Raw genomic sequence first — 25,744 nt, forward strand, 5'->3', positions numbered from 1 at the left:
GTGTTGCTGAAATCTGTACTCACTGTTAGTTTAGTGTTTAAGCTATCACATAGAAGTATATTACAAGAATAAATCTCACTGAACTAAACTGCAATTTAAACTGAGTGAACATGTGCAATGCTCCACCTATTGAAGCTTCAGAAGCTGTTCTTCTGAAAGTTTCAAGATTCATTTTCATTTACTAGCATGGTGTATCCAGTAAATAGAGGAGCCAGTTCTTGTTTAGAACTGCAACACCAAAAACCTCAACAATAAAATGACAGTACATGGGAACCAGTGAGGAGAATTTTACTCTCCTGAAGCATTCTCTACATAAAACATAAATGGAGTCTCAGTCATGAAGATGTAGAATTGGGGTCCATGAGCAAATCAAACGCAATGAACTTGAACTTGTTCAACTTAGATAGTAGGTGTTTGGTTCCTGATTTTACTGTTCATCGACAGTGGCTACTTCTTGGAAATCAGTTGCCAAAGCATTTACTGGGTCTTGCATCCATTAACTCTTCTGTATTGCTTAGCATTCTGATGCATTGTTAAAACACATATATTCTTCTTCTCACATTGTCTGGCATTTATATGCATAGAAAAGCTTGAAAAATGTCCCCTTCTTGACTACAAATTTCAGAATCCACTAACTAGCATGGCCACGGGCCAAGTTTCCTGGAGGATTCTGAAAACTGGATAGTTTTTCCAAGCTCTGATTGCGTATCCACTTAGGTGACTAATTCATGTACCTTTATCGGTTTGGAATAGAAATCATGCAGCACTCCAAATGTAGTACGTAGAGAGATCTTGTAGCACCTTTGAAATTAACTGAAAGGAAGAAATTGGCAGCATGAGCTTTTGTACACTTCATTCTACTTCCCCAAATGCATCTGAGAAAGTAGACTGAAGTCTACAAAAGCTCATGCTGCTAATTTCTTTCTTCCAGTTAGTTTCAAAGGTGCTACAAGACCTCTCTGTGTACTGATTCTACAGACTAACACAGCTATACCTTTGAATCCCTCCCAGTGTAGTTCGACTGCAACTCCCAACATTTCTCACCATTGACTATGTTGGCTAGGGCTGTTGGGAGTTGCAGTTCAGTGGAGGGCTCCATGATGTCCGTCTCTTGTTTTTAGACATATAAAATATGTTAGTACTTAGAATGTCACAGAACCATTTTTTTTAAAATAGAAGAATTATTCTCTCCTCTCAGTTGGTGGATCTGAGCAATTGTTTTATGACCTACCACAAGGTAAAGCACATTTTTCAATACTTTTGTCACACAGTTTCATGGCTGACTAATATAACTAATCCAACCTAACAGATGTCTTATTAATATAACAATATTCATTTATCCATATTTCCTTTACTTGTCAGATAATACGCAAAGGGGTGCCCACAATGTAAATTTGCTTCTGAGGACAATTAATAAGGAGTTTTTCAACTTGTCAGTTTTAATGCCTGATATATATTGTCCGTGGACATTCCACATTCCAGATCCTGTGACAGCTGAATCAATTTCCCAGTTCCTTTGTGAAAGCTGGGGAAATGTGCCAGTGTGCTCATAGCACTGAAACAGTTAAGCGAATCCATTTGCATGCTGCATTAAAAGGCAGAGAACAGAAACTGCAAATTAAAAATCTATAACAGCTCTCACTGGGGTTTAGATCTTAATAATGGCAAAATCCTTCTTCATGCACAGTTCCATTAGAAATGCAGTCTCTCTCTTCCTAGCCTTGACAATATTTACAGCTTGATCCTAACCATGTTTACTCAGTGCTAAGAGTGAAAACCGACAGGTGAAAACACTCTGTGATTGAGCTGTTCTTGAATTGCACTATTTCATACTGCAGAAAGTTGCTGTTTGTTACAGGCAAATTGAAGGTGACTTGGTCAGAAAGTCCACACCATATATTATGAAGCTAACAACCAAAATACACTAAATAGTTAAAATAATTACCCCAAAGCTGCTGCTGTTGTTTATTCATTTATATTCCACCTTTGTCTCAATAATGAAACTTAATATTTTAATACCACAGATTGCTCCCTTACTTTGAGAACTGAAGGGCTGATGAGATAAGAAGTAAAAGAAAGTCTTTTTACCCAAATAAGCTATCAGAAGGGGATAAAAAAAACCCAGAATAATTTCCAGAGAATTTAATTATAGAGGATTAGTCCATGTTTCAAGTAATCCAAAACATATTCTGTTGGTAACCATTCCACCTGGGTGCATCTGCAGAAAGATGAGACAGTTAAGACTCTCTTCACTGTCTTGTTTGGGATTAACTGCTGTATGACAGCTCCCTTATCCAAGCTGGCTCACAAAATGACCATTCCACCAATTAATATTGAGTTTTAAATATTATATGAGAGCTCGATTTTATTTTCCTCATCTCTTCTCTCAAGTATCATATTTCTCAGGCTGTAAGCCGTTATTACAAAACATGAAAAACATGCAGAACTTTGGCACTGCTTGCCATGACCATTCACTACATGCACATACAAAGATCGTGAAATATTGAAGGGATTTTGTGCAAAGAAAAAAAAAAGATTCAGTGTAAGACTAATACAAATTCTTAGTGATAACCAACATGTCCCTCAGTGCCAGTAATTGTTGCCCAAGAAGAAATTTCAATGGGATAGTTTGGAAGTTCCTGCTGGATTGGGTTATCCATGTATCTCTATTATGGATTGTCTAATTGCCACAGTGTGCCATCTTTCAAGAACTTGGAAAATGCCAACATATGGAAATATTTGTTAAATCTGATCATGTGTAAATAGATCTGCTGGCTGCATTTTATCTCTAAAAAAATCTTTAATACTGGCGACAAGTTACAAAAATGAGTATGGTAACAGCTCAGTTTTTAGCCTTAAATTGAGTCTGTGAGGTAAGAAGCTGAAATATTTTTTAAAAACTCTTTCAGTGAGAAAATTTCATCAAGCTAACTGAGCATGCATAAACATGGATGCCATTCCTACAGTAATGTCTCCAACTGAAACCACAGTTTCAAAACAAGTGGAAAATTTGATGAAAAATATAGATGATGTATATACAATGTTTTTACATTAATGTAAATATCACTCAAGAACTGTGCTTTGTGCAATTAGGAGGAGACTTCCAGTACTCTAGGAAATAGCAGATCCTATTCAATCTGAATGCTTCCCTGGGAAATCACTTGATAATACTTTCTTTCAGGGTTAAGAATTATGGCATGTGTGTGCATGTATATGCACACTTTGATTGAATGTTTATAATAAAATGCAAACTATTCTGACAAACATTCCAGCGTGTTTAGACAGCATTTGTAAATGGAAAATACACTTTTTACAACTGCACATATTTTCTAAGCTTTGGTTCTGTGACTGAACAGATAATAACTTCTGTTTAGCTTCCCACCACTATATCTTAATGTTAATAAAATAAATTGATCTTAAATTAAAACTAAGACTGGTTTCTGTAGAAGATACTGTACCCACTTCTAATTCAGCACTGAGAAAGCATGAGCTAAGCAACATAATTCAGTTATTTAAAAATTGTAATTATTAGGGTTTTGTGGTGATTGCGCTTGATGATAATTATTGTGATGATGTCCTGGACAGCTAATAGATATGGCAATCTCAGTTCATCACTTCCTTGGCTCACCATGACAAGCCTTTAATTACCTATTTCTTACCAGAACCACACTAGTCCCGTCTTTCCTGTGGCAGTGTGGCAAGACTTTTGATATCTAGATGCTGTACTGAGATATGAACATTTCATCTGTTTCATGTATCTCATGAGCACTCTGGCAATCTCCTTCTGTACCAGTTCTATGTCAGCTTATGAGTCCCCACCCCACCCCTTCTTCCCACTTTGAAATTCACATGCTTTTTGGTAAAGGTCTTCCATAATGTACAGATTTTAATATAATTTGTCCCAGTGACTAAAGGACATTGGTACTCATTTGTTCAAATGTACACATTTTTAGTCATGCACATTTTCCAAAGATGCACATGCTTTTTTTTTTTTTTTGCACTTTTTTTGTCTTCACAGAGACTCACTATAGATCGTGGAAAAGTCTGAGATGACATTGCTTCACGTACCAATATGAGTCTCAGGAGGAGCAAAATGGGTATGCCAATCTCTAGCTGTATTTAAACTGATCCAAACTACCATGGATCACCAATACATTGAACGGAGATGGAAGAACATGATTTGTTAAGGGCACTAAAGATTCAGAGGCAGAAAGGAAATTTCAACTTGAGTTTCCTGGATAACAAAAGTCTATCCTCTGGACCACAGTGGCTGTCATGGCTCTTTTAAACCATCACTACAAGCATATTGATGTATCTGAATGGTTTCCTGACAGCTCCTGGGAAGTTTTCTGTCGCTCTAGCAATAATGATGCCAAAGCTCTGGTTAACATATGAAATGGAGAAACAGATGGTGCAGTGGAACAATGACTTCTATGCATCACTTTCTGTGAAGTCTAGCCAAATGTTTCCCATAGGTTTCTGGGGAACTGATGGTTATGAACCATGTGGTAACTGATGGTTATGAAACATGTATCTAAAGCTACCTTGACTGAGGGATTCAGCTGAATATAGATTACATGCCAGTCAAATATGTTTTCTGTACAGCAGAAGTTACTCTTCTCTGACACCTCTGTGTCTGCATGGAGTTGCCTAGTGGAATTTTGTTGTGTTCATGAGACAAGGATATAGACTGCTCAACAGCTCATTGTAAACAATTCACACCACACCTTATGGACAAAATAACTCTGCTCTGCTGTAATTTGGAAAATTCAGTTGATATAAGTCCAGTGGCTATAACTTTATCCATGCTTTTCTAGTGGATATCCTTAAATTTGTATGTCCCAAAGTTTTGGAGAGGATCCTTAGAGATGTGAGTATTGAACCCCTACTTCTCCTTGCTTTTAAAAGCACTCACCAAAGGGCTAGGATAATATGTAAAGAAAGTATTAAGTGCTTCTTGGAACAAGACAGGGTTTCTGCATGTTTACAAGAAGCAGCAGTAAGACATTTGCTGAAAAAGTCTTCCCTGAATCCAAAAGAGGGATTTCAGAAAGAGGTACTTCTTGTCTCTCAAATGTCAGATTAGGGAATAGTGAGGCAATCTGGTCTGAATGGGATTATATTTTCTCAAAAACTCATATTTGCCAGTCTCTAGGAGAACAGTTTCAGTTATTAACCTACAGGTCTGAATTCTGGTGGGGATTGGGAGTTTGCCTGCAAAATTGAAATTAGTGTGTTAGCACTGTAACCATTTCTGACCTGGTCATAGTGCCACATACCTTTGTAATACCCTGTTTGGATTACTGTAAAAGAAATAACATGGGGCTGCCCTTGAAAAGTGCTTTGAAACTTTAAGGCAGTCCAAAGAGCAGCACTGAGAAACAATAGTTCTACTGTCTGTTTGAGGCACAAATCAAAATGCTGGTTATGAATTGTAAAGGCCTTTTTGGCTTAGTCTTAGTCTCTCTGAGGGTTTATCCACACCACAGAGTTAAAGCAGTTTGATATTGCTTGAACTGCCATGACTCTATCCTACAGAATTCTGGAATATGTGGTATGGTGAAGTATTCAGCCTGGTCTGTCAGGGAGCTCTGGTGCCTTGCTAAACTACAAATCCCAGGATTCTGTAAGATAGAGTCATAGCAGCAGTGGTGTCAAACTGTTTAATTCTGCAATATGGCCACACCCTGAAAGATTCCATTTCTGAATATGTCCCTGACCATATTTTAAGTCCTCTGAATCTCACCATTCACACAGATAGGTGTGAACACAAAAGTGGCTGCTCTCAGGTATCAAAATTTCCTTCCCTGTTGTTCTGCTGCCAGGCAAAAATCTACTTATTTGAGAAAACTTTGGACAACTGGCTGGCATTCTGAAACAAGCACGAATGATGAGTAGTGCTCTTTTCTTTTTTTAAAACTCAGATATGTTTGCAAGTTGTTTCAAATTTGGTGGTTGTTTTAATATGAAGATCTGTTTAGCCATTTTTTAATACTACAGCTTGGTTTATAGTTATATCTGTTCTTTTATCATGTTTGGTGCCATCTTGCATTCCAGTGTTTCTTAATCATGCTATGTGCCATTTGCATCCCAATCCTGAGAGGATGTCAAATAAATAAATAAATAAATAAATAAATAAATGCTGGATTTGCTAATTGTGATAATGCTAAGTAATACCTAGAAATTACAGGACAAATTTCAACACATTGTGGTAAACAGGGAAAGATGTCAATAAGGATGGGGGGAATGTGGAACTCATAATCAAAATCGCAGGATTGGAGAAATGCCACATTAAAACAAATTTAATACAGTCTGGTTCATTTGTTATGTTTTCCATTCAGTTTCTCCATTTTCCAGAAGAATGTGTGATTACACCTCAGATGATTCTGTGCAGTAACTTCCTTGCCAAAATGTCAATAGAATATGAACTATCCTAATGAAAGTTTAAATAAATGTGTAAATGTATAATGACTATATGAAGGGCCTTCTTCGTTGAAGATGCAAGAGTGCCTTCTCTGTTTCTGCCCATAGAAAATGCATTTTTAAACAGGTAGATCTTTGGAACGTGAACTGGTCTGGTGAAACAGGTTTAACTGTGTCTAGGTTAAAAAGACTTATAGCTTTTATTGTAATTGTAACAGATTGGCTTTCCTATTATATCTTATTTTTTTTGTATTGTTAGTGATGCCATGAACATTTTTGGCAGAAAAGTGGGATATAAACTTTATTAATTAATTAACTGGATTTGCATCAAGCAACATGAATAAGCTATCTGACAGTTTATGTCAGTTTATAGTACCGAAGGATAAATTTGGCATGCAGAAATGTTAATAGAAAGGTAAACAGATTATTTTGTTTGTGGTTTTTCAGTCTCCTTCCCCCTTATATCCTGAAATAAATTTTACATATTAGTGAAGGGAAGAAATCAGGAATGTATAATGAGATGGAAACTGTGATGCAAAATTACAGAGAAATGCCATCTGATACCTCTGACAGAGGGGGTGACACGCTAACTTTCCACATGATGGTTATCATTTCCTCGGCAATCTTCCAAAATATGTTTTTAATTTATTATTTATACAATTATGTCATTGTGTGTATGTGTGTATATTGGGCAGAAAAAGAAGATAAACAGAGACATAACATGTGAAGAAGAAATGGAGGGTTATATTGCCTGCCATAATAGACTTGTATTTCCATTTGGCAACTTCTTAGCAAGCGTTTCCATGTGAGAGCAGGATTCAGTGAATCAAGTGCTTGCTTCACTAGAAGTGGAATATCTATTCATATCAAATCTGATCCAAAAACATACGGTTTAATATTTATATTAATCCTGCACTTTAATATTTTATTAAACATATAGCATGCAGCAAAAGATCACTTTTTCTACTGTAATATAGGCATGTGAGTCCCAGTCTTGATTTGGATCATCATGCAGGGGTTTAAACCTTCTCCAAACAATTTTTTCCTAAAATTTCCCTGAAGTGGGGCTAGCCCAGACCATTCCTCCCCTCAGACATTGTTTCATAGTTGAGTAGTTTGACTCTAAGTCTATGACTACATGAAAACTTGAACTCTCTGCTTTAGGGCACAAACTTAGGAGTTTATCAGTCACTCAATATACCAGATGCACCCTATTTTTTGCACTAAATAATAAAAAAAATAAGACACAACCCATCCCAGCTCAGTGCATGAGACACAGGCTTCCCACAGCACTTAGAGTCAGATCACCCTTTTTGCTGACCCTAATGCAGCAGCTGAGCTGCCTGTATTGTAATATATTTAAATAGGAGGCTCTTTTGTTTCTCATATGGAAATATTCAGCAACTTATTCTATTCCTAACCCCTGGGATGGAGACCTTTTCTACAAAAAACAAATCAACAGAAAACACCAACATAGTGGTGATGAAGGTGTGATCTAGGGTCTCATATTAAACATACACTATCAGGCCCAGTCATTTTTAAGAGACTAATTATCTTCAAATGGTTGGTGGTTATAGTGGTCAATTATTTATTCACTAATTAAACCTGAGATGGTCTTGATGATGCTATCTTAAGTATGATTTATAGATGACAAAAACCTGGATGTGAAGAATGCAGGGACCAGTATTTGTTTTTCCCCATCCCCCATAGCTCTCAGCGTATATTGAGATGGGCAAAATGCAGCCCCTGAAGACCTTCAGAAGCATCCCGACCCATGATGTTTCACCCTCAGCCCCCACAATGGTGGGAAACAACTGCAAAACACAGCAGTTTTGCTCTCTCACCTCCAAAAGGCAACCCTGCCCCCAATGAATCATAAATCACCCAAAAACAAAAATGGAAAATTACACGGGGTAACATCCAGTTATGTTAGGCATACTGGTCCATCCCCCCAGGGGGTGCAGGGTCAAATTAACATTGCCCCCTCTGCAATTACCCAACCCTGATATACATCATAGAGTTGGAAGGCACCTTGGAAGTCATCTGCTCATCAACAACAGCATTCTACAGATACTTTTAAATCATCAAGTATTCTGGATAGAGCTGATGAAAACTGAAACAACTTCTAGAGGACCATAGTTGTCCATCCCTGGTATATTGGACAAATGACTGCTTAAATACCTCCAGCAAACAAGTTCCCACAAGCTCCTGAGGCACTCTTGTTACACTCTTGAATGGTTGTTATTGTTAAGGAAGGTAGAGGTTTTTTGGGAGGTGGATGGGAATAATGTTTAGTCAAATCTGCACCCACTGGTTCAAGTCTGTCCTCCTGGAATACAAAAATAATAATTCTGCTCCATGCTGTGCACGACAGACTTTCAGACATTTGAAGACCACTGCCATGTCTACCTTTAGTCTTCCTGCCACCAGGGTAAGTGGACCAATTCATCCAAACATTTTTCATATGATTTTGTTTCTGGACCTCTAGGCATGCTGTCTTTCTGCCTCTTGAGACTTGCTAGATGAGAATCAGATGCATCATCGTTGTTTCCATGAGAAGACAGTAATCACACAAATGCTTTTGCTCTGTGTTCTTTCTTGTAGTCTGTTATAGTGAATTTGGCATGGTAGATTAGTAGTCATAAATGGAGAAAATTTCCCAATTTTTATTTTATTTATTGAAAATGTTGTGTATGCCTCCATTACATACCTAATTGCTAAACACCACATGGCTGATTAGGACCAGAGAACACAATGAAGAGCAGAATAATCATTTGTACACTCATGTTAAACTATCCACCTGCCTATGTTCTCACAGGATTTCTTAAGGATATTAACTGTTTTGGATCTTAAAGATATTTTTAGGGAGTACTTCTTACCTCTGATTGATGGCCAACTCGTATAAAAGCACAGACGGGATCAAAGGCTCCTGTGCCACAAGCCAGCAGGTGTGTTCGGTTGTATCGATGTAGAGCACGGATGTAATTGGCACACTCCTCCTGTGGTGACAGGTAAGAAATGCCATTAAATGGGACTGAACAGTATTTTAAAAACTACCCCCTTTTGATCTCAGTGACATTATCAAAGCTGAACTTTATACATAGCTTATTTGATCCGTTAGTGAACTACACATTGAAGTCTTTGAAAAGCGGATAACTTGCACAGTTCCATTTTCACAGCAAGAAGGCAATAAAAATAATGGGAGTAGGAACTTATTTTGGAGGAAAAGGATTCTGTTGTATTTCTACAGCTTCCAAGACTCATCAAAGAAATGTACCTTATCTGGAAAATCTAAACATTTGTCAGGCTTATAGGGTGTCTCAGAGAAACAGACTACTGTACCATATATACTCAACTATAAGTCGACCTCATGTATAAGTCAAGGGTAGGTTTGGGGGTATAAGTAATGGATTTTGATATGACCCATGGATATGTTGAGGGTAAAACGTAGGTGCATGTAACAAAGGATCTAAAGGATGAAGCAAAGGAAAACAATGCTAAACAATGTATAAAATTCCACAAGCATAACTGTTTCTGCTCACATCCTGGATGGATGAGAGAATAGAGGAGGGTTAGTGCTTCCAGGACAGATTATACTCTTGCTTTTCACCAGGGGACAGTTCCTTTTTAAATAAAAGTACAGTACTTACATTGACCTATGGATAAGTCAGCTCAGGTTTTTTGGGCCAATTTTTTGACTAAAATTTTTAGACTTATACACAAGTACATACAATACATGCAAAACAATGTAGGCCTTTTAAAATGTGAAATGACGGTTTTTTAAATGCAAAAACAGTTAATAGGGAAATTGCATACAATACTTAAAATGTATAAATAAATGCACATACTAGGAAAAATGTGTACATATTTCAGTACAGGGGGAGGAGAGTCTTGGATGTTTATCACACTATACTCTTAAAGTGCTACTATTCCACTTTGACTCCTCTAGCTGCCTCCTGTTGCATTGTGGGATTTGCAGTTTTAAGGAGGGGTATTTAGAATTCTCAGGCAGAGAACCCCTCCTTAAAACTGCCAATACCAGAATGCAACAGGAGGCAGCTAGAGGAGTCAAAGTGGAATAGTAGCACTTTAAGAATATAGTGTGATAAACATCTTGCATTTCCATATGGGAAGGATATGGATATGAGATTCATAAAAGGCAATGAAGCTGAGGCTTAGATATTTCCATTTGCCCAGGAATAGTCAGTGGGTACAGTCTCAAACTGAAGAGGTAGACAGGAGGCTAAACATAGAGAGATGAAAAAGGAATGTGGCTACAGCTGAGGTAAAATGCTGCCCTCTGAAATAACAGTTCTGCCCTCAAAGGAATTTTCCTTCAAGTCCCCATTTTTCTAGGATTCCATAACTTAAAACTTCAAGTCAAGCCAATGAATTGGGGAGTGTTGAATTTTTAAAGAATTTTAAAATGAGCATTCTTTGAGCCATGTAAATCAATTTCTATAGAACTGGCATGAAAGGAAAAGCCAAGGAAATGTAAAGGAATGCCTTTTTTTTTTTTTTACGGACAATTGATTTTTAAAAGGCAAATGATAGGCTGTAGAGAAAATGACTCTACAATCTTAATATTTTTATATCACATCTTCACTATGGTAACAGAACTCCTTCTGTTATTGAAAATTGAAATCTGAACTTTAAAAAGATCTTTACAATTAGCTTAACTGGGTGAAGCTGGCATGGATTTCAATGCATGAAAAGGTTGCTTATCTGTAACTGTAGTTTTCCGAGTGGTCATCTGTGAACTCACACAAATGGGTTATCTGTGGCTCCGCAGTGATTCAACACCTTTAGAGTGAGACAGAATATACTGGCCCTGACACTACCCACTTTCAGGCAGCCTTAAGGCTTGGTTCTCACTTAGAGATCTCAGTTCTGTAGACTCCACATGTGGCACCAATGAAATGGAGGAAAAGCAGGATGCAATGAGGAAAGGATAAGAAGGATCATAAAATTATAGAATCATAGAGTTGGAAGAGACTGCAAGGGACATGTGTGCGTTCACAAAGGACCACTCAAAGAAATACAGTTACTGTACAGGTAAGCAACCTGTCCTTCTTCTTCACGGTCTTTGTGACACACACAAAGGGAGATTAATAAGCTACTCACCAAAGGAAGAGGGAGTGTGGTGCACTCAGGTAGGCTGCAGGGGCAAGCCAAAGGCCATGCTAGAGAGGAAAGTAAGACAGCTCTGCCAAAGGCAGCATCAGCAAAAGTAGTGAGAAACAAAGCATAAATCCAGTAGTGAGAAACAAAGATAACGGGATATGACCAGATAGCTTCTCTGCAAATATCTACCAAGGGAATCCACTGCAAAGAGGCCAAGGATGCAGCCACTGTTGTAATGGAGTGGCTAAGAATGCATATAGGGGGGCTGTTTCCTGGCCAATTAAGAAGCCAGAGAGATGGCAGAAGATACCCATTTTCAAAAATGTTGGTTCAAAACAGACAATCTTTTCTAATGGGAAAAGTAACAGATGAATAACTGGGAGGAAGTATAAGATGGAACCTTCCTGTCTAATAAAGGCAAGAGCCACCTGAAAATGGGTAGGACTTGTTCAAAAGCTATTGAAGAATTTTGCCTCAAAGTCAGAAGAACAATCTTAATTCAAATGAAAGGCTAAAAGTCCCTTGGGGGAAAAGGAGATATCAGGGTGAAGGACTACCTTGTGTTGGAGAAATTGTAAATAAAGTGAACCAGCCCTGAGTTTTCTAAATAGGAAGATGAAGGTTGCGTGTCATGAGCTGTTCAAAGGGTGCAAGCTGGCAAAGGGCATGGTCTAATTGCCATGGTGAAGTAGGTCTCACAATTAGGTGTGTGAAAGTTTCTTTAGCCTCTTAGAAGTTTCTTTACCAGGTGGTGATGGAAACACAAGAGTTTACTAACATCCTGAAAAATAGGCTGTAATGGTTGTGAGATAGCAATGAAGGGAGGAAACAGAGAGGCACCATTCCAAGAGATGAAAGATGGAGATAAATCAAATAGTAAAAAACAGGCCAAAGCTGTACATGTTGGGAAATGAAAGTGAAAGCTCTGAAGTGTTCCTAAAAAGCTGCTACAGCAGCAGAAAGAAGGGAACTGAGGTCTCTAGGCGGGAACTGAGGTGTAAGGCTGCCTGGAGGTGGGTGATACCAGGGCCAAAGTTCTCTATCCAGCTCTAAAGGTTCTGAATGAAGCATTGCCCAGCCACAGATAGGCCATTTGAGTGAGTAACAGAGACTACAAAGAAGAACATGAAAAGGATGGGGCAACTATTTACATGCATTTATATCGCCATGCCAAGGCTGTATCATAGAATCATAGAGATGGAAGAGACCACAAAGACCATCCAAGCCCCTGCCATGCAGGAAATTACAATCAAAGCATCCCTGACAAATGGCCATCTAGCCTCTGTTTAAAGACCTCCAAGGAAAGAGACTCCACCAGCCTCCGAGGGAGTTCTTCCTAATGTTGAGGTGGAATCTCTTTTCCTGTAGCTTGCATCCATGGTTCCAGATCCTATTCTCTGGGGCAGCAGAAAACAAGCTTACTCCATTCCCAATATGACATCCCTTCAAATATTTAAACAAGGCTATCGTATCACCTCTTAACCATCTCTTCTCAAGGCTAAGCATACCCAGCTCCCTAAGTCTCTCCACATAAGGCATGGTTTCTAGACTCTTCACCTTTTTGGTCGCCCTCCTTTGGACACGCTCCAGATTCTCAACATCCTATACTCTCTGTTGAAGTAGCTGATAATATCACTCTGTGCCAGCTCAGTGGAAAACATGAACAATATTTTTCCTCTGCTTATTACAGGAATATTAAAGCTGGGGTAAACATTTCTTTACTATTATACTATTGTTAAGATAACACAGTTTAAGGGGCAGCTGGTAAAGTCCATTTCCCTCTAAAGCTCTGTAACTAGGGTTGCCATAAGGGAAGACCTCCAAACCGGGAAAATGTAGGACAACATATCAAAATGTAGGACTTTTAAAAAAAGTCCTACATTTTGATATATAGGCCTCGCCAGGGCCCAGGAGGGAGCGTCTCCACAGCCAGAGCTCGGACCACGGAGAGCCCTCCCAGGCCTCAACGAGGCCTTGGAGGACCCTGCAATTGGAGCTCCGACCCTGGAGCCACCTCCAAGGCCTCGCCGGGGCCCGGGAGGGAGCATCTTCATGGCCGGAGCTCGGACTGCAGAGAGCCTTCCCAGGCCTCAGCGAGGCCTTGAAGGACCCTGCAGCCGGAGCTCCAACCCTGGAGCAGTCTCCAAGGCCTTGCCGGGGCCTTGGAGGGAGCGTCTCCACGGCCGGAGCTTGGACCGTGGAGAGCCTTCCCAGGCCTCAGCGAGACCTTGGAGGACCCCGTGGCCACAAAGAAGGCACACGTGGGAGCGGATGTGGCCGTGGGCAGGGCAGTCCCGGTTTTGGCATAAAACCGGACCGGGACCGGGCCAGCACCACCAAAAGCGGGATTGTCCCGCCTAAAGGCAGGATATGGCATCCCTATCTGTAACTCATGTTGCATCTAAACTACAAAATTAATGGAGTTCGTGGGATTTTGTGATCTGTAATTTTGTGAGATATTTAGCCTTCTCTGCTAGAGAGCTCTGGTGCCACAAATAACTCCCATGGATCCTTAGCACTGAACCATGATAGTTAAAATAGTTTCAAACTGCATTAATTCTGTAGTGTAGCAACAGACTCAGGTTGTCAAGTGGGGAATATCTCAGAGCCAAAATCCTTGCAATGACCTTTTGCAATGGTACAGTGTGATATTACAACAGGTCCAAGGGCCACGTTTTGGTGATGGAACTAAGCATACTACATTAAGTACTTGCACAGAGATGTCAGTCAAATTAAAACACACACACACACACACACATCCATTCAAATAAAAATCTCCTTCTCCCCCACCAGTTCAAATAGATGCCTCAACCTGCATCCAGATTACACACACACACACACACGTTTTAAGGCAGTGCTCTTCTCCCGAGATTTTCTTCCCTTTAACATTGGGAACTGGAGAAAAGAGGCCAGGTCCTGAGATGTGGGGCCAGCTTCTGAGTTCTGAGAATCCTATCTGTGAGAACTAATTCAGCCTGTGATAAGAGGTGAAGACGGGGTTATGGTTCAATATAATGAAAATATAATGAAAAAGTATTTATTGTGTGTGTTGCTGCTGCTGCTATAACCACATTATCATAATCATAATCATCATCATCATCATCATCATCATCATCATCATCATCACCACCACCACCACCACCATCATCATCTCCTCCTCCTCCTCCTCCTCCAGACTTAATAACAAAGACACTGGAGCAGCTGGGCTGCCCCTCCCCACACAAGACCTCTGAGTTCAAACTTCAGCTGCATAATAAACATAATTCATCAGGCAGAGCCTCCTCCAACATGTGCTTTCCTATCGGTGAAGTGCTGCACCTGTTGCATTTGGGTCCCTGCTATTAAAAGCACATGGAGCTTAATTTCATCCAGGAAAGATCTGTGGCTTAAACTTATCTAGAACTCATGAAGGGATTTGAGATCATTCCAGTCCCTCCTTCAGCCCAAAGAGAAACCTTAATTCACATGTGCATGCAGAATTTGACATGAATTTCACAGGGAGAAGTAGTTTTTCAGGTTGAGAGGAAGATATGAGATATGCCCTCTCTATAGTGTGTGCGTAAGAGAGAGAGAGAGGGAGGGAGGGTGTTGACTTTATTTTTTTATAAAGCAGAAGGGTTTTCTTCCTTTACTTTTCTCTGGCTGCCAAGAAGACTGCAGTAAAATAATATACAGGATCTCAAAACTTTTTGGATTGTCTCTCTTAGTATGATGTTCATGGTCAGGAGCACTACACTCTTTACTCATTTTTAAAAGACAAGAGTCAACTGGCATACATTACAGGGGGAGAGAGAGAAAGTTAGAAAGAGAAAAGAAAAGAGAGAGGCAAAATCAAGATTTGAAGTACCAAGCTTGTTGGGGGCAATTGGCATACATATTATAAACCACTTAGGAAGTGTTTAAGTACACTGATAAGCAGTATAGAGATGTACTTGCTATTGCTATTACTGGCTAAAGAATAACAAAGACATTCTACAGTTAATACGTACAGCATATCTTCCTTTGATAGTGCATTCTTCCACTTGCAGGGATGTACTTGGCCAATGAATCTGCAATAAAATAAGTAACCAGTTAACAGACTATATAAGAAGCTTACCTCCAAAGACATCAAGAAGATAATTTTAAATTTCAGATGGCACCAATATTAATATATAAATGATATATTACTCTCATTCAATGATAATTCACATTTTGATTTTGAGTGTATATATACACTGCACATAAGACTGAGTACTCTCATCACTTCTTCTGACAAGTCTCAGACAGGTACTAAAGGAACTGTAATTTTATACTGGCCTTGTGAATTTAGCAAGGTGATACATGACTTTTCATTTACTGTACAAAGCAGCCCCTGTTGCGAATTGAACTGACTGTGACCTGAATCAGGAGTGAGAATCATGCAGCACTCCTCATGTTATGGGACTGCAACTGCTAGCAACCACACAGTCCTTTTCCTCTAAACCCCAATGTTAATCCAGCTAGAACAGACACACAGTATCAATGTGAATGTGATAGATAATCAGTAATGTAAGTTCCATTGATTCAGTGGGCATGCTCTAATTGAGACTAATAATTGAATACAAGCCTAAAAAGTGAAAAATCGACTTAGTAAACCATGGGATAAGCTCCAAAGATTATGTGACAGACAATTAAATATTTTTTAAAAAATTCCTAGAAACCTCAGTATTTCAGATCAAGAATATTTGCTGCTTTCTGAACACTTGATTATTCAATATTTGATTACAACTTAAAACTGCTTTATCGCAAACATTTTCAATATACACCAACTTCATTTATCAACATTGCCAAATGTGGTTAGCTTGTCTATTTCCTAATAGTCCAACATTGTCTTTTCATCTAAGGCAGTTATCTTGTTCTGGAAGCTCACAAGAAGAAGGTGATAGCCTTCCCTTTTTTGTTACTAGCACATGCTAATTTAATGAATAAATACCTCTGAACATGAAAACTGCCTGTAACAGTCATAGGTTATAACCAGATGCAACTGGTAGTAATACTTTTGCATAGATAATGTAAAGTCTCATGTGGTTTACCGTAGGATCAGGGATGCTGCTGAAACTCACAATTACAAATCTTACAGAACCATAACTCAGGGCTTATACAGACCGGCACTTTGTGCCGGCCTGTGGGAGGAGCCATGGTGCAGCATCCTCATGTTGGGTGCCCTAACTCCATCCACAGGGTGCCATTTTGGCATGTGCTGGTCCACACGGTGCACACCATCATGGCTACATGATGCAGCGCTGAAAGGTCATCATAAAGCAACTATGGCACCCTTTGGAGGTTGCAAGACAGAGCTGCTTTTTGCACCTCCTTTTTGTGCCCTCCAGAGGCTGGATAGAGGCTGCAGCGTGAGGTTGCTGCAGCCCTGATCCAGCCAGTAAAGGTGTGGCTGCAGAACGCCCCCTTGGGCCAGTCTGTATAGCCCCTCAGTTAACAAAAAGCTCCTTTTTACAGTTTTTAAAACCCATCTAGCTTTAATCTATTTCCCCCCTCATTCTATGTCCAGCTGGAAGTTTTTTTTAATTGAAGCATTGGTGGGGAAGGATGTTGAGGAAGGGCTGAAGAAATGAACACAGTGCCTGGTTGCAACAGGGTGTTTCTAGGAAATAATGCAACTAAGCTTGAGCTAGGAAAACATGGGATTCTTTTCCAACTGAGCTGACTGTAGCTTTGCTGCCTGCTTACAACAGGCAATGTAAAGAACAGCTGTCTCCAGAATCCCTTACTAAACATGCGTGAATAACAAAACAAAGAAAAGAGGACAGCCGATAAGCCTGAATTTGCTCTCCCGTGTAAAAAACAAGGTGAGTACATTTGGCCAGCAAAATAGAAATTGTAAGAAAAGGAGAGACTGGTGAAAGAAAAAATCATTCCTAGATGCATTTTGGAAGAAGCCTTCAAGTGGTCTGTAGAAATTTCAAATTTTATTTATTGTCTACTTATGCTACTCTTGACTGGCCTAGTATTTTCCTTTCACATGTACACATTGTTAGCGTTCAATAAAAAGTTTGTTGAAACATATTGAACTACTCTTTTTTATGGGATAAGAATGTCTCCTTAGTCTTTATTTAGTGTTATTTTTCCTCAGTACCAAATTTTTGGTTAAAGACATGATAGTCAGAAATACACTCACTTTGTTAACTAAGGCATACCTGCGTTGTGTAGGTACCAAATGTATAATGAATTCTGACTGCAGAATATTCATAATTCATACTGAAATGGATAATGGGTTATTTTATATTTTCTATGTCTGGGTGGTCTGTGTACGAAAGAGCCAAATTCTGCCATCTTTGCACAAGGGATGGAAAAAGAGTATGAAGTTCAAGAACTTGCAAACACATAGCTTTGCATCAGCAGGTTACTGAGCCAACAAATAGCTCTTACCATGAACAAATCCATCTTGTTCCTGCGGAAAACAACTTGGCCAAAATTCTTTTGCATATATGCACAGACAGCACATATGCTAATTTATAGTCCTTTCACAATGCTTTCTCTTTTCTTGATTACAAATGTTTAATTGCTGAGTATTTTCCACCCAGATAATGTAAGCTGCATTTGTACTGCACCCAAAGCCAGAAACTAATTGATTGTAAATGGTGGCCTTTAGCCTTCCATGTGTGATTTTTCCTTGGTGTTGTATACTGTTTGTGAATTCCTCAGGATGACTACATCCTTGACTTGGTATTGGGCACTTGCCAGGATGACAACTTTTTGGCAAGCTGGAAATCACTGTTGCTCAATGATTTCTCAAGAGTACCGGAGCTGGAATGACATTAAACTATCACACACTTTATTGACCTTTGTGTGTGACCTTTCATTTGAACAGAATTATTCAATAGCTGTCATGTCCATGACTCAGTGCATGAAACATTTTGCAAATTTCATCACTAGCAGTTTTTCTGTATGCACCACATTTGTTTCACCTTCAAAAACATGTGAAGAATGTAAGCAATTTATGGCTTGGGGGTTATACGGCAATGATAGCAGAGGGCAGATTTAAAATATGTCTGTGGAATAGTTACCAAAGATCAGTGCTTTAAGTGGGGTTGGGTGCCCTCCCATTTCATTTTAGCTGAATGTGCAACCACCTTACTCCTTTTAGATGGACATATTTAACTGGCCTAACCATTTCATCCCCCCTTTTTGTTCATCTGCTGGAGACAGTGAGGCTAATTGATAGAAGAAGAAGAAGAAGAAGAAGAAGAAGAAGAAGAAGAAAAATTATAGTGGGCTAGATGTACATTCTTTGTAGCCCTTCTGTAAAGCATATTCATAGCATCAACTAATTCCTTTACTTGCAGGGGTGGGGAGCTTCCTGGGTTGGAAGATGGGTTTGGAATTGCCCTACTTTCTCAGATCCAGCAGGGGCTGCACTGTGCCATCAAAATTTCTTAGGTTTTTTTTTTGTCTGTACATGTGCATGTGGGACTCAAGGGAGGGGGGCAGGTTACAGGGTACCTCTACTGACATAATCTTGGAAAGAGAGAGGTACAATGCTGGAGTTTGGGCAGGTCAGATAAGGGAAATAGGGGGTATCTGTTTGAAATCCCATGTTTATCTATCCTATGTTTCTATCCACCCCCCTCCTCCCAGGGACGTAGACGGGGGGGGGGGTTTTTGGGGCCCGGCCCCCCCCCCCCCGGTCCATTAGAAAAATGAATGGTGCGTGCTGCTGTGCCGCCCCTCCCAAGCCCCAATATAATGGTGGCATTTAGTCTGGAACCCCTAACCCATTCCTAAACTCCTGGCTACGTTCCTGCTCCTCCCATCCCTCAAGATCCAAGCTGCCCTATCAGCCTGTCCTCTGCTCTGCTCTGCTCTGCTCTGCTCTGCTCTGCTTCTGCTGCTAAATGCCAGGTCACTCTGCAATAAAACAAGCAACATCCCTGATCTGGTTGTGGATAAATGGGCTGACCTGCTATGTGTCATGGAGACCTGAATGGACAAGCTTGGTAATGTCAGCTTATCCCAGCTTTGTCCACCTGGATACTTAGTGCAGCATCAGCTAGACTGGGTGGCAAGGGAGAGAGAGTTGCTCTCATTTATAAAGATTCTATTACTCTCATCCAGAAGCCAATCCATTTTGTGTTCAGCACACTCTCCTGCAGAGCTTTTCTGAGTGGTGAAGAGCCTACTGGAGTCATACTTAGAGAGGCCAGGATTAGAACCCTCAATTGTCTGATGTGATCAATTGTCGAGGCACTTTGAGCAGAAAGCTGTTCATATTCAGACAGAACTTGATGCCACATTTATTGCAGAGTTTAGGGAGGTATCCATTGTGCTATCTGTTCAATATTTCTGGGATCAGTTTCAGTTGTTGCAGCCTGATGATGTGGATAAGACATTTGAGTAGAACTGTCCCACCACCTGTAGTCTTGCCCATCTTGCTCTTAAGATCTAGCAGACGTGGACTGACTGGGTGGGTCCAAGGCATGGTAAATGCCTTACTACATCAGAGGATGGTACTTGCTGCCTTGAAGGAGGCTGTAATGCACCCTCTCCTGAAGAGGACCTCCTTGAGTCAAGATGTATGTGATAACTACCACTCTATCACTAATATCCTGTATTTGGTCAAAGTGCTTGAATGTGTGGTGGCTGAACAACTTCAGATTGTTCTTGGAGGAAAGATATTATTTAGACCTATTCCAGCCTGGCTTCAAGATAGGGTATGGTACCAAGTCAGTCTTGGTTGCTCTGACTGACAACCTACCCTGGGGTAAAGACTAATGGGATTGCTACCCTGTTCATCATCCTGGATCTCTCAGAAACTTTTGATACCATTGATTACGGCATCTTACTGGACCAGCTCCCAAAGATAGGAGTAGGAAGAACTGCTTTAGAGTGGTTCTGCTTCTATCTACTCAAAAAAGCTTTCAGGCCAAACTGATTTTATACAGGCTGCACATTTTTTATAGTTTTATATCATTCAAGATTGTTTTAACCCATTTTAAACTGGTTGCTTTTAAACTGAAAAATTATTGAATATATTTTTGTTCATTTAAACTTTTATAAGTATTTATTGTTTTAACTTTATGTTACTGTAAGCTGCCCTGAGATCTTTGGATAAAAGGCAGAATAGAACTGTTTAAACAAACAAACAAACAAACAAACAAACAAAATTGGACACTCTTGCAGTAGCTGGGGGGAAAGACCTCATTTTTTCTTTAAGATTTCTGTTAACTTTGGCCCAATACGGACTTCCGTCACCCATGCACCATCTTGCCACATCCCCACCAACATGGGGCCTGCAATGATGATGAACAGGCATCAGCATGCCCAAATGGTGCTCACCGGAAGCTCTAGGTGGCTTCTTTTTAGAGAGCTCATTGGTGCTACGTGGTGCTGTTGGCATGGCACCAATGAGAGGTAAAAGATGGGCGGCATGGAGCTGCCAGCCTGTATCCTCCCTTTGTTTTAGAAGAAAAATTCACTTTATTTTTGCTGCCGCATTGCAGAAATTAAGCCGTGCAGCCAGGGTTTAGTAGGCTGTATGTAGCATTTGTCTGGGTTGGGGACACATTTAGGGCTGAAGGGACTTAATGGAAACTATGTTCTGAACATTTCCATTTACTTTCAAGCTAGACTTTTTTGCTGTTTTGTGTTGTTCCCTGAAACAATACATAAATGCAAAAACAAAACACTCCTGAAGTTTGGTTTGTTTGTTTGTTTGTTTTTGAGCTATAAGAAAGCAGTTTTGACTGGGGGAAAAGCTTTCAATAGTTTTGTATTGTTTTGTTTTAGGGGAAAGGGGTTCTGGGAGGAGGCTAATGGCTACACAGAACCTCCCCCCCATGGGCTTCATGGAACCATTAGGGTAACTGGAGAATACAATATGGGAAAGAGGTTTTTGGAGGAAGCTCTGTATCTTAATGCCTAGCTTTGCCTTTTGACACTCTTAAACAAAAATATCTTTTTTACGGTATGGAAATACTGAGAATGAGAAAACTATGTTGCAACCGAGTTTGTTACCTGATTTGGAGAAAAGGATAAACAGAGAGGTTTAAAAGATATATATATATATATATATATATATATATATATATATATATATATATTACATGACCATAAGAAATGAATTACTCATACAAGAATTATGCATATACAAGCTGCCACGACTCCCAGATCCTCTATAAATCTTCTCAGGAAGTCCTAATCATTTGAGAAAGAAAAGCGTATTATAACCAGCTCCAGCTCTCTATTATAACTCAAATTACTGTATTGGAGTGAACAAAATCCTATTCCATCCTAAATGAAAGAGCCCTCAGGATATGACTGAGCTCCTTGTGTGAAGAGAGGGATACAACTAACTGAAAAAATAAAACAGAATTTGAATTTCCCAAACACTGGAGAATGTACAAGGCTTTTTTTGTACATGTGAATGGAAAGAAGCATACATGTACTGTATACTCTCACACACATGCACACACAGGAGACTGCATGGCAGAGTGTGAATCCTCTTAAATAATTTAAATGTGTGCCTTGAACTAAGTGAACTTTGAGGAATTGGAGAAATAGCCATGAAGTGTAAGGTCCACAGAGAGCAGCCGCTTCACATTCTTTGTCAATTAAGTTATTTTCATGTTGCTACCTCATGAAAACCAAGTGCATTTTATATCCACCCAGTCTATTGCTTCATCCTTGGAGATTTCTAATATGTTCCTTCTTGGTGAGATTTCTAAGTTATTACTGAATTGTTTAATGGTGGAAGACTATATATCTGTGGACAATCGTTTCTCCTTGTTTAAATGTGTTTGTAAATCAGGCCCATGTGTCAGGTTGAAGCCAAGCTTCCTCAATATAAATTCACTTCATAGTCCATGTTGAAGAAACCTGAACACAGCAATTGAATCCAAAAACCATACTCTTTTTTTTCTACACAAGATGTAAAATTAAAAGGGATTCATGATCCATTATTACAGGAGTTAATACAATTGAGGGAGAATACTATTTATCTGTTATATTTAGGAGAGGGGGAAACTAGTCTTTTATTATGACTAGATCAGATTAGAATTATATTTATATCTTTATTAATCCCACTTTTACATTTTTTAAAGAAAGGTGCAAGTATTAACACTGCTCTCTAAAAATTGTCATTTCCTGGTTTTGCCACTCATAAGCGAGATGCAGAAATGTAAGAATACTTCAGCGTGACTGTGTTTTTATTGTTGTTTTTGTACTACTTTAGTTCTGTCTTTAATTGAAAGGATAGTATGTAAAACAGCCTTTTAAACGTGTTTTTTATTTTTATTTTATCTTTTTAATTTAAAAGGCCATTTTATTTTTTATTTAAAATAAAATAAAAATAAAATAGCCTTTAAAATCATAAAATGCTATATTTTATTTAGAATAGATAGGTATTACATATCTTGCACTTTCCTACAACAGCTGTTGTACTGAGACTGCTATAAATGGAAATGGTATTGAGATTTAATCAATGAATCAGTGAAAGGATGACGAATAAATCACATGTGATTTAACCTATACACAATCCTAATTGAAAATCTCATCAGTCGGAAGATGAGAACAAAAATCATGACATGCAAACATTTTATCTTATAAGGTACAGAACATCTGTTGTGCATCTTCTTATGTAAGCTACCAGAATCAAATTCCATTTTACATTTTCCTGCTACCCTCTATGGCAGCCTTCCCCAGCCTTGTGTTTTCCAGATGTGTTGGATCTCAACTCCTTTCGGTCACAATGGCCACTGGACATGCTGGGTGAAGATGATGGAAGTTGTTCTCCAGTACATCTGGCTGTCAGCAGGTTGGGGAAAGCTGCAATAAGGGATGGTGCCTGACAAGGATTGTAACATGTTCCAAGCCTGAGGCCTGTTGGGAAGCCTGCCCTACATATTGTTCATCCATATGTGTCTCTGTGTACAGGGGGTGATTCTGGAAAGAAAACAAAACAGGAAACAGTGGAAGTATGAAATTCTTAAGAAGGAATTTAGTGTCTTTATTTATATGCATTCTGGGATAGTTTTTATTTGCTAGATATGGAAGTGGGGAGTACTACCATACACTTGCCATACTGGATTGTTTTAATTGTTTTTGGAATGGATACTGAATTCATCACATTGCAGTAGGCATTCGTCCATTTTGGAAATGGTTCTAACCAAAATACCAGCTGTAAAGGAATACGTTTACCTCCCTGAAAAAGACAATCCCATGTATCAATGCTGGCAGCAATCATTACAGTTCCTTTGTCTGTCCCCACACCCCAGTTGCGAACTAGGAGTTAGACAGAGGACTAGGCATTAGATGGTTTACAATTCACAATTTTATAAACTATCCTGGAAGAAGGAACTATGGCATACTTCATCTACTGTTACAATAACTGATGTACTTATATGGAAAAATGGCAGGGCAAGTTATCACTGTCACACTTTCTCTGTGTATCCAAAATGGAACTCAGTACATTTCCTGTACTAACTCTAGTTGGCATGATGATAATTAATGCCACTTTGAAGAACCAATAAGTCCCCAACAACAACAACAACAACAATAACAATGATAATAATAATATACAAATTTACTAAAAATAAAATCCGTATCAGTTGGTACCCATCTCAGCCAGTTTAGGCACACTTAGCAACTTAATCTGTTGAATCAAAGAGGAAGATCTTCAACTCCTTACAAAAGCAAGTGAGATCCTCTTCCAGCTGGTGGTGCAAAGGAAGATTGTTCCACAAATGTGGAGCCAGATCCTGAAAGGCTCACAGCCTTGATAGAGCCATGCATGTTGGTGGAACTGCCAATAATCCTTTGTTGATGCTAAATTCATAGATGATACCTACCATGCTAGGTGAACTGCCAGATAATGGGGGAGGTTCAAGTGCAGGGCTTTTAATACCAGGACCAAAGGCTTCTAATGAGCCCTAACCTGAGCTGGTAGCCAATAGAAGGATCTACGAGGGGAAGAGAGATGTGAATATTTGGAGAAATTTAAAACAACCCAATCAGCAATGTTCTGGATTAAGACCAGAGGAGTGAGAGAGCAGGAAGGCAAACCTACCAGTAGGATATTATAATAGTTTAGGTGAGAAATAACCTAAGCTTGGGCAAGCAAGTGGGTAGTCCTGATGGTTAAAATCTATGGATCTTACAGATGTTCAAAAGATGGAAGTTACATGCCTTTGCAGTTGCCCCGATAAAGGGGCGTAAGAACAAACAATGATCCAGCAGGACTTCAAGGTTACTGACAACCAAGACAGAACCATTATGTAACCGTATAAACCACAGTGAAAGGCATGAAAGAGAGGGAACTGGGTTTTCCAGGTGAAAAGCCAGGATCTCTGTTTTATCCATGTTCAGCTTAAGATGATGAGTGGTCATCCACAGAAACCATGTTCTGGGAGTCAATCATTTTTTTGACTCCCTATGAATTTGACACAGGTCTAACAGTTGTCCTGTAGGAATAGCTACATTTCCCCAATATGGGTGAATTTTATGAATGAACTAGTTTTACAAGGCCGGGGGAATGTGTAGCTTTCCAAATGTTGTTAGATCACAATTTCCATCACACCTCACTATGTTGGTTATAAACTGGATGGCCACATATTCTTTAGCCCTGCTATTTTTTAAAACAACAACAACAACAAACAAACAAACAAAGACAGTTCACAAAATAAGTGAATTTTTTTCTATCACCATTACTTGGGCCATATAAGATTTGGCATTTTTCAAACTGAGATAGAAGACTCAGACAGAAAGACACTGGAATTTCAAAGAGGAATGGAAATAATTCAAGACACTGGGCATGGACAGGAGCCATTTCATTTAAAATGTTACTATACCAGTTTGGTATAGGAAGATCTTGCTATTGTCTTCTGAGAGTGGAGCTACTGGCCAAATCAATCTCCACCTCTAACACAAAGCAACGATTTATTTTTTGAGGTAGGACTATATCTCCCAGAATAATCACTGCAGAGACATGACAAAATAGAAGCAAAGAAATCCATGCAAAACTCAATGTAACTCAAATGTAAGGGACAAATGAAAAATAAATATGTACACACAAACACACACATATACATTTAATTTACTTTGTTTCTATGTGACCTTCATATTCATGATAAAGGCTAAGAATATAATTTAGAAACAAAACCAAACTTACACAAAATCAGTTAAAATAGATATTTTAAAATGACATTTCTTAAATTATACTCCCAGT

General features: G+C 39.2%; 1 protein-coding gene across 2 annotated transcripts in view; it reads right to left on the bottom strand.

The window, feature by feature from the left end:
• The window catches only part of SEMA3E (semaphorin 3E), a 201,463-nt gene that overhangs the window by 69,981 nt on the left and 105,738 nt on the right, over positions 1-25,744 (bottom strand). For both annotated transcript variants that reach the window (XM_042466429.1, XM_042466428.1), the window contains exons 3-4: positions 15,537-15,596; positions 9,303-9,422 (exon numbers count right to left, since the gene is read on the bottom strand). In XM_042466429.1, the coding sequence (XP_042322363.1) occupies positions 9,303-9,422; positions 15,537-15,596 (180 nt within the window). The remainder of the gene's footprint in view (positions 1-9,302; positions 9,423-15,536; positions 15,597-25,744) is intronic.

This window comes from Sceloporus undulatus, chromosome 5, assembly GCF_019175285.1.
Source record: "Sceloporus undulatus isolate JIND9_A2432 ecotype Alabama chromosome 5, SceUnd_v1.1, whole genome shotgun sequence".
NCBI lineage: Eukaryota > Metazoa > Chordata > Lepidosauria > Squamata > Phrynosomatidae > Sceloporus > Sceloporus undulatus.